The sequence below is a fragment of the Pinus tabuliformis genome, chromosome 9 (genome assembly GCF_031772625.1).
Source record: "Pinus tabuliformis cultivar Carrire ecotype Pingquan chromosome 9, CPIR1, whole genome shotgun sequence".
In the NCBI taxonomy this organism is placed as follows: domain Eukaryota; kingdom Viridiplantae; phylum Streptophyta; class Pinopsida; order Pinales; family Pinaceae; genus Pinus; species Pinus tabuliformis.
In genome coordinates, this window is record NC_142307.1 from 578,565,675 (window position 1) to 578,574,322 (window position 8,648).

The window sequence follows — 8,648 nt, forward strand, 5'->3', positions numbered from 1 at the left end:
GGGACTATAGTAACCGTTCGGCGGGGAGATAGCATTAATTCGCAGGGTTTTTCAGTGATATTATCACTTATGTTCTAAAGTTTGCAATTGATTTTCTGTTGGCCATCTTATTTGGCCTCTTCCCGAGGCGGAAGAGGCCGGACCATATGTTAAACTGATATTTAACCACAATCATGTGCCCTTGACGGTGTGCGGTTTAGTTTTAATGCTGGCATTAATTCCTTAACGTTTAATGTTAAGTGTTCAATTCGTTGTCTGCTAACTTGCTTGTTCTTTCGCTGCTAACGTGCTTGTTCTTTCGCAGGTGCTTGTTCTTTCGCAGGTGTCGGCCGTACGGTCAATGTTTGCATGGCGGGAGGTGTCCGGTGAAGAACTAATCACTAGCATCAAGATCTGATATACAATCACTCTGTTATTTTTGTAACCCTAATCACTGGGGTTTCCTGGTTCTGCAATGGGGTTTTTCGCGGGTTCATAGCTGAAAACGACGGTTTCCTGGCTGCAATGGGACAGAGGTCAAAAACCCTAGGTCAGTTGGAAGGGGCGGTTTTGTGCGAAGCATTTGAAGAGCAGGGGGGTTCATAGTGGAAAAGAACAATGGAATTCACTACAGAGGAGTGAGGAAGCGGCCATGGGGTAAATTCGCGGCTGAAATCAGGGACCCCGCCAGGAAGGGGGCCAGGGTTTGGCTCGGCACTTTTGTCACCGGCGAAGAGGCCGCACTCGCATATGACCGGGCCGCCTTCAGAATGCGCGGAGCCAAGGCCGTCCTTAATTTCCCCCTCGCTTTCGCTTCCATTTCAGAGAACGGATCGGCCGTAGCTCACATGGGGAACAAAAGGAAGAGAGGGAAAGGAGAAACGGCCGAGGAGTGGGCGGCATGTGATCGGGGGAGCTCAGTTAGTTGGAGCAGAAGCACTTCTGCGTTCAGGGTTCAAAACCCTGTCGTTCGATATTCCTAGCGGCCAAGAAGGTGGAACCCTAGCTTCGGACTTGGGGGATCGTCTGTTATGTATATGGTTTCTCTCAGAGGCTCGACAGGGTTATTAGCGCGAACCACAACAGCCAGACTTCAGAGATCTGGAGCGCTTGGGTGCAGCCAGACGACGCATAGCAGTTGCTAAAAAATTAGGCATTCGATATATGGACAGAGCTATACCTGTTTAGGGGGTTTAGGAGCCTAGAGATGGCCAAGATAAGGGTCTTCTGTTATTAGCGTGAACCACAACAGCCAGGCTTCAGAGATCTGGAGCGCTTGGGTGCAGCCAGACGACGCATAGCAAGTGCTCAGAAATTAGGCATTCGATATATGGACAGACTTTCAGTTTCACAGCTCAGTTCGGCGATAACAGTAGCAGCTTTACGGATCTGTTATTGCAGGGCGGAGGTCAGTCTTTGCTTCTCTCCTACGACTGGCTTTGGCCTTCTTGCTTTGCCTTTGTAGGATCTGCTCTCACTACCCTTGTTTCTGTCTCTACAGGGTATACTAATATATATCTTATAAAGCCGCTGTAAGAACCGAAAGCAGAATCTGCTGCTACATGGGTGTTCAGTCGTATTCGAGGTTAGTGAGGCGGCTCATCGCGGAGCATACTAGTTAGTTTACTAAACCATTCTTTCCCATTTGAAAATACCATCCTGATTACAGATGTTAGACTGGTTTCAATCTCCCTGATCACAGCTGTTAATCAGTTAGACTGGTTTCAATCTCCCTGATCACAGCTGTTAACCTGTAGAGCTTGCATGTGTTGTAGAGCTTGCATGTGTTATGCTAGGGAGATAGGTGTTAGGCATGGCCGTCATGTAGGGCCCACAAGGTGGATAAAAGTTTCGACTTTCATTTTTATTTTTATTGACATCGGTTGATTTTCTTATTTTTATTTATATTTGATTGCTGTTTTTGTTGCAGTATGATGTATATGGTAATCTATTCGGATTACTGGCAGCTCATCCTTTAACTTCCTTGGTGTCACTTCACCTTTTGGATGTTGTGGAACCTATATTCCCAAACATGACCAGAGTAAAGGCACTGCAGCACTTAAGCAAAGCTGCAAAATTAGTTTCAGTTGGAATAATGCAACAGTCTATTTGTTATGATAAAGAGCGTGAATGGTCTATATCAGTCTCATGGGGTTATGCAGTTCAGATCTTCAGAACCATATTTTCCCCTCGTGAGTTGGAGATGCCCTCCAGGACACTCTTGAATTGGTACAGAAGAGCAGACTTTACAGCATATGCCTTCAATACCAGGCCCGTGACAAGACATCCATGCCAGAAACCCTTCATATTTTATTTGAAGGATGTTCGCCATGATAATGCGAGTGGACAAATCATAAGCAATTATGCTAGACAACAACTAAAGCCTCCTGGATGCAGGTGGAGAATACCTTCCCCAGAGATCATAAATTTGATTCGGGTTGTGAAGAAACCTGATACATTATTATGGCAGGTAATTGACTTTTATCATTATTTTCGCTTTTAACATGTCATAGATCACATGTTTTAGCTTATGTCCTCGAACTGCACACAAAGCTACTACCTAATGCATATGATCTTTAGACATTTTTAGATTGGTACATGCAACAGCCCACAAACTATAATTTTAGGCCAGGATTTCATGAGCTGGGGTAATTTTTATGGATTCCACTCTATGTAGGCCAGTTACGGTTATATTGGGTATACTTCAAACCTCATAGTAGATCCAAAATTCAATTGCACCTAGTGGGAAGAGAGATGCGACTATGGCTTGAGATATACGTCACTGAGCTTCACAGCCTTTGAAGTGCATATCAGACCTATGTTTAGAAAGGTTTGGGCTACTGTAGATGCATGTTAACTCTGGATATATGAACCACCGAGAGATAAAAAAAAAATGGAGATACAAATCTCTAGGTGCTTAAAAAATCCAGAGTTAAGAGGGGTTTATGATGGTGTGATATATATATATATATATAATTGGGAAAACCTTACATGGATCTGCTCTTCTCCAATTGCTGCCTTTGTTCCTGTATTTTTTTTTTCTTTCCATTGGGCCAGTCCGGTTGGTTTTTCGAGATGGATGTTACAATCTCTTTGATACTAAATTGTAGAATGCATCATATCTCGATGTATTTTGATCTAAGACTTGTTTTGTGATGACCAGGTTTGTGAACCTCCAAGAAGTGGTAAAAGTGGTCTCTTGAGAGCAGATTACATGCAAGGAGAAAACAATCCAAGGTAAAGCTAGAACTACCATGTCATTCCAGTGCCTTTCTGATAATCTCTGGTGCAGAAATTTTCAATCCAAGGGTCTCTGAAATCTGTTAATGTATGCAGTTTCCCAAGATTGCTGATCGATGGGCCATATGGGGCACCAGCCCAAGACTACAGGAAATATGATGTCCTTCTTCTCGTTGGATTAGGCATTGGAGCTACCCCCTTCATAAGCATTGTGAAGGACCTTGTCAACAACATGAAACTGAAAGATGAAGAAAGCGATCACCTGGAGAACGGATCAAAACATAAAAAGAAAACCTTCAACACAAACCGTGCATATTTCTATTGGGTTACATGGTGTAGACATTGTATCAGGCACAAGAGTAAGTAATCTGAACAATTCTATTAACAATCTGGTTGATCGAAAAATTTATGACCTTTGGGATGAACTGAGTTTAGTCTTTTGGTTAAGAGTCCATATAATAATGTCGGTACCTTGTGAAGCCCTGGTCTTGTATTTTGGTTAAGATCCATAGTCGATACTTTGTAGAATAACCCCTGTTTATAGAGGGTACTTAGCCTACGACCATGTTCTCTTCTTCTAACAATCTGTATAATGATAGTGGGTACCTTTCTCAGACTCAAGGTTTGGTCTTTTGGTTAAGGATCCATATCTGTGTCAGAGAGAGATTTCAAGTATCCATATAATGATAAAGGGTACTTTGCCTGTGACCATGTCTTGTCTTTCTGGCTATTGATCTGTATAATGATAGTGGGTACCTTCCTAATACCCAAGTTTGGTCTTTCGGTTAAGGATCCATATCTGTGTCAGAGGTTTCAAGCAGTATGTATTGAATGAATTTATTATGTTCAGAATCTTTGGGGATTGTGATTTTGATGCCCATGATTATACATATATCTTGCAGGTAAAAACCCATTTTGCCAAACCAAATTGGAGGAACGTGTTCAAGAAAGTTGCAGTCAATCACAAAGATGAAAGAGTTGGTAAGTTTTCAGAAATACAACACAGTAAATTCCTTCATTGAATAGATCCATAGTAGACCCTGATCTATTAAACATGGAGAATGAGAAAAAACTAAAAGTGAATAAATGCAAGATTACGAGGGATTTATGCAAGGTTTATAGCTATTGTTTTACTTATTAAAATGCATAATAAGCCTCCTTCTGTATTTGTGCAGGGGTATTCTACTGTGGTGCTCCTGCTCTTACCAACGAATTGAAGCAGCTTGCACTCGATTTCACTCGCAAAACCAGCACAAGATTTGACTTTCACAAAGAGAACTTCTAGTATCAAACATGAAAATTCTATTCATGGAACAATTTTTTTATGAAGAAACCAGCATTTGGCTTTCATGCAGAGTGCAAGTTGACTAGAGTTTCGCTTCTGTCATGTGTTTGGGTTGCTTGTAAGTGCAGCAACCGGAGACAGGGATGAGAGAGACCTGTGGGAATCTCTTGGAGGCCTCGTTGAGGGAAGAAATTGCTGTCCATGTAAAATGCAAGTTGATAAACTGAACATTTTCTTGATGGTTAGTCGTTGTCTTTATCATTAATTGAAAATGGATTGGATTGAGAATTTCACCTCTCCTTGAGGTGGACTGTGTGCCAGTATGGTGATTGGTTCCCCTCTCTCTCTCAGAGCATAGCCGAGTGCTCATACTGTGTGCAAAAATATTAGGAGCTCAAATAGCCTTGAAAATTATAGCATATGAATCAAACTTTGCATTCTTGTTTAAGTTTCTTTTTAGTTTTTGGTGACAGTAATCACTGTGATACCACATTTGCCAGGGCATCCCAGTTTCCTTCCTTCTATCTCCCAAACAGTGGAAGATAAAGAGTAAGAGTGGTTAGAGGTTTGTGCAACTCTAAGGCTGAGGATGCTGATCCCAGTTCTGGTTGGAGCCATATATATTCCTACAAGGTCTTTGCTAATTCCGGAAGCTATTTGGTGCTTTCTTCCGCATTTAGTCACCAGGGATGCCTTCTCTGAGTCAGCACATATATTAGAATGTCTCTATTTCAGCTTTCTGTGATGAAATGAAAAAGCCCTGATGAAATGAAAAAGCCCCAAGAAATAAGCTGGTGTGGCCCATGTATGCTGATCCCAGTTCTGGTTGGAGCCATATATATTCCTAGAAGGCCTTGGATTTGTCATCATGATTATGCTCTCATTGTTTTATGCCATTGACTATATATTGATATGTGTTTTCCTCTACTTTGTAGTGCGTAATAGACTGGAGACTTGATGGGGAATGTCTCCTCTCTTGCTCCCATGCCACTAGAAGCTAATATGTTCTTGTACTGACTTAAGGAGCTATCAGATGTTAATGCCTTTAGTAAACTGCCCAGATTATGAATTTTAGACTTCTAATTTTATAAGCATTAGTCCTTGTCTCATACAATAACTGACCTCCGAGGATTTTAAAAACCTCTGAATTTCGGGATTTATTCAAATTGAAATGGTAATCAATCAAACACAGCAGACTTGCAAGCTTCAGATGTACAATGAAATCCCGAAACTTCAATTCTTATCTTGTTATGCTGATGAAGGAAGTGCCACTAGAAGCTAATATGTTCTTGTACTGACTTAAGGATCTATCAGATGTTAATGCCTTTAGTAAACTGCCCAGATTATGAATTTTAGACTTCTAATTTTATAAGCATTAGTCCTTGTCTCGTACAATAACTAACCTCCGAGGATTTTAAAAACCTCTGAATTTGAGCTTGGTCAAAAGGACGTCAACATACCTTAGTCACAAGCTCAAAAGAGGTTCCAGATCTGTATCAAGACACATAATTTGATCCAGTGATTTTGTACTTGAATTAAGCCCTGAAGCAAGCCTCAGGAGACTTCAAGATAATCATCAACTCAAGGAACAACCTTGGGTGAAAGTGATAAACGTTGGAACATACTTCAGGAATAGTTCGGATAGTTGCTTCTGTTCGAATATTGTAGATCAGATCTAAGATACAAAAGATGTCTAGAAACCTTAATGTAAAGAATTTGCTATTGCTGAGGCCCTCATGGCCACCGTTCATGCAACAACAGGTACGCATGGGCCTCTTTGTTTTAAGCTACAAATCTTCATTCTTGACACATTAATAATGCTATTTCCTATTCACTCTAGAATTAGAACATGTATAACATATATCTGTAAATTGGCACTTATGTATGTTATTATTGTTAATTGAAATATATTCTGAATAGTTCCTTTGCAGCCAGGTCTTCTGCAAAGGAAATGATAGACGAAATTGGAGGAAAATTGTCCTCGACAAGCTTCCTTGCATTTACAGGTAATCTATCTTCCTTGCCTAAATTTTTACCTTTTGAATCCTTATTGTCTGGATTCGTTGTGCCCCTTTGTGGCATGAGTTTTTCCTATGTGTCAGGGTTTTTATTATTGTCTCATGGGTTCAATTTTGGTTCTTTTGTGTCTTATGTTCATAGTGGCAAGAGCTGGGGGTTTTCAGCTAAAGCTACCAAAGGTTTCGATGTATGTTTTCTATCATACTTTTTTAAACTTGTTTTGTGTCCTTAGTCATACACATCCTACTTCATGATTGCTTACAAATGATGTTCAGAATCAGAGGATTTTGTACCGGCTGTTCCAGTTGCTGCATGGATTCTGATCGCCCCCCACTCTTCCCGAAGGGAAAGGGCGATGGACCCTCATCCCGAGGTGGATCAACCGACAGGAAGACCTGCTCCAAGGGTCCAATTTTGATCTCTTCAACAAACCCTAATCCAGTAGTACTGCAAACAGCTTCTTGCTCATCCATGTCAGATCGATATGCCCTGCCGCTTCCATATGCCATTTGCACCCCATGTCAGATCGATATGCCCATCATTAAATACTCATCATATTTCATCTACCGCCACAGACTCAAAGGGGCACCTAATTTCGCATTTACTACTGCCGCCACATCCATCATGCCATATGCCATTTCAACCCCATGTCAGATCGATATGCCCATCATTAAATACTGCCCTGATCCAATCTGATCTTCAAGATTATTTCTGCACCTAGATCTACCACCAAGATTGCCCGATGTCAGATACATCACTTCTACCGCCAAATACATCATTCCATATCCCATTTGCTCCCCATGTCTTATCGACCACTTAATTGCACCTCAAGTATTTTAAGCTGTCTCGACTAAAAGGAGAGGTTTTTTTGTGCCCGAAATAAGGTGAGTATTAAGTATGGTGGATGGATACCCCCCTCTCAGCTCTCTTGACCTGCCTCACTATAGCCTTACCCCCGCTTTATCCCCTGCCAAGCTAGACTGATTCTACTGAACGACCCATCCAACACCTCCCCGCTTCATATAACATGGAATCCATTAGCATAAGCCAACTTACTGAACTCACAGCATTGTTTCTCTTAGCACTTATTCTCATGACTCTTCTGATCATTGACATCGTAAAAGTCGAAAGACGAAGGAAAAAGAAACCAAAAAAAAACTAACATCTCTTTTGGATTATCTTACGCATTGTCTTATTTCCCCGCTTCTTTCTCTATTACAGGTGTACAACGGATGCTTCAAATATGCATTCGGGTCCGCCATCACCGGCTCTGCTCAACTACAGACAGCATGTATCTCTCGGCCTACAGTCAATGTCCGTGTCCCTGCAGTGTATAATAGTTTTGTCATTAAGGCTTTTGCCTACCTTTTGCTCTTAGGAAAGCAACTCGATGCAGCTTGAATCAGATCGACTACAGTGTGTAATAGTTTTGTCATTAAGGCTTTTGCCTACCTTTTGCTTTTAGGAAAGCAACTCGATGCAGCAAAAATCAATGTGTTTTCCCCTACTTTGTAGTACGTAATAGACAGGCTCAACTTGCTTCTTGCTTAACTTGTTTCTTAAAAACTCAGTTCATTGTTTTATGCCATTGACTATATAGTGATACATTTTGCTTCCTAAAAACTTCAGTTCTTTCCAATACTCTAAAAGTTTCACTTTCGGATGCACAGTATAAAACTTCTTAGCAGTAGTAGACAGGCTCAACTTCACGCAGGGACTCGCTGCGTCGCAGCTCCACTTGTTAAGTGAGTAACCTTGTTGAAAGAATTCTTATGGAAGCTACATTTAAAATGGGGTTTTACAATTCACCTTTAAATGAAAGTCATATAGTTTGAAGTCATATAATTTCATTTCATAATAAACAATATAAAATATATAGGCTATGCTTATAAATTTCTTTTATAAAGACTTGAAAGTCTTATCTTCTCTTTCCATCATTGGCATTTTCTTGTATACTAATAATCTTTCAACATTGTTCTACACAAAAGGGGTATTATTTCCTCTAATTACCACTATATAGAGAAGAATATGAGATGAAGTACCCTCTCTAAGAAATGTTTTATACCCCACCTTGTTATAAAAAATCATCTCACTTGAAGTATTATTACGAGTCTATCTTGCCTTA

General features: G+C 40.7%; 2 protein-coding genes across 5 annotated transcripts; both read left to right on the forward strand.

Moving 5' to 3' along the window:
- Nucleotides 1-965: 965 nt before the first annotated feature.
- On the forward strand, nucleotides 966-4,424 carry LOC149149871 (uncharacterized). 2 transcript variants are annotated; one of them, XM_089445320.1, is made up of 7 exons: nucleotides 966-1,387; nucleotides 1,481-1,596; nucleotides 1,910-2,449; nucleotides 3,143-3,216; nucleotides 3,316-3,578; nucleotides 4,122-4,200; nucleotides 4,395-4,424. In XM_089445320.1, exons 3-6 carry the CDS (start codon nucleotides 2,012-2,014, stop codon nucleotides 4,190-4,192), a joined length of 846 nt encoding a protein of 281 aa, XP_089301446.1. In that variant the 5' UTR covers nucleotides 966-1,387; nucleotides 1,481-1,596; nucleotides 1,910-2,011; the 3' UTR covers nucleotides 4,193-4,200; nucleotides 4,395-4,424. The 2 variants fall into 2 exon arrangements, with proteins under 2 accessions (XP_089301446.1, XP_089301447.1); XM_089445321.1 differs by having other exon boundaries at nucleotides 1,481-1,564.
- A 508-nt stretch (nucleotides 4,425-4,932) lies between these two features.
- Nucleotides 4,933-8,146, forward strand: LOC149149872 (uncharacterized). 3 transcript variants are annotated; one of them, XM_089445323.1, is made up of 4 exons: nucleotides 4,933-6,265; nucleotides 6,436-6,510; nucleotides 6,665-6,710; nucleotides 7,745-8,146. In XM_089445323.1, exons 1-4 carry the CDS (start codon nucleotides 6,241-6,243, stop codon nucleotides 7,899-7,901), a joined length of 303 nt encoding a protein of 100 aa, XP_089301449.1. In that variant the 5' UTR covers nucleotides 4,933-6,240; the 3' UTR covers nucleotides 7,902-8,146. The 3 variants fall into 3 exon arrangements, with proteins under 3 accessions (XP_089301449.1, XP_089301448.1, XP_089301450.1); XM_089445322.1 differs by having other exon boundaries at nucleotides 6,440-6,510; XM_089445324.1 differs by lacking the exon at nucleotides 6,665-6,710 and having other exon boundaries at nucleotides 6,440-6,510.
- The last annotated feature ends 502 nt before the right edge of the window (nucleotides 8,147-8,648 follow it).

Bases quoted from the DNA above. Each gene is read 5' to 3' on its own strand.
- LOC149149871 (XM_089445320.1), top strand. From the start codon at position 2,012: ATGACCAGAGTAAAGGCACTGCAGCACTTAAGCAAAGCTGCAAAATTA. The intron at 3,217-3,315 runs GTAAAGCTAGAA...TAATGTATGCAG, and splicing joins CAAGGAGAAAACAATCCAAG to TTTCCCAAGATTGCTGATCG. The intron at 3,579-4,121 runs GTAAGTAATCTG...TATATCTTGCAG, and splicing joins ACATTGTATCAGGCACAAGA to GTAAAAACCCATTTTGCCAA.
- LOC149149872 (XM_089445322.1), top strand. From the start codon at position 6,194: ATGTCTAGAAACCTTAATGTAAAGAATTTGCTATTGCTGAGGCCCTCA. The intron at 6,266-6,439 runs GTACGCATGGGC...CTTTGCAGCCAG, and splicing joins CACCGTTCATGCAACAACAG to GTCTTCTGCAAAGGAAATGA. The intron at 6,511-6,664 runs GTAATCTATCTT...TTATGTTCATAG, and splicing joins AAGCTTCCTTGCATTTACAG to TGGCAAGAGCTGGGGGTTTT.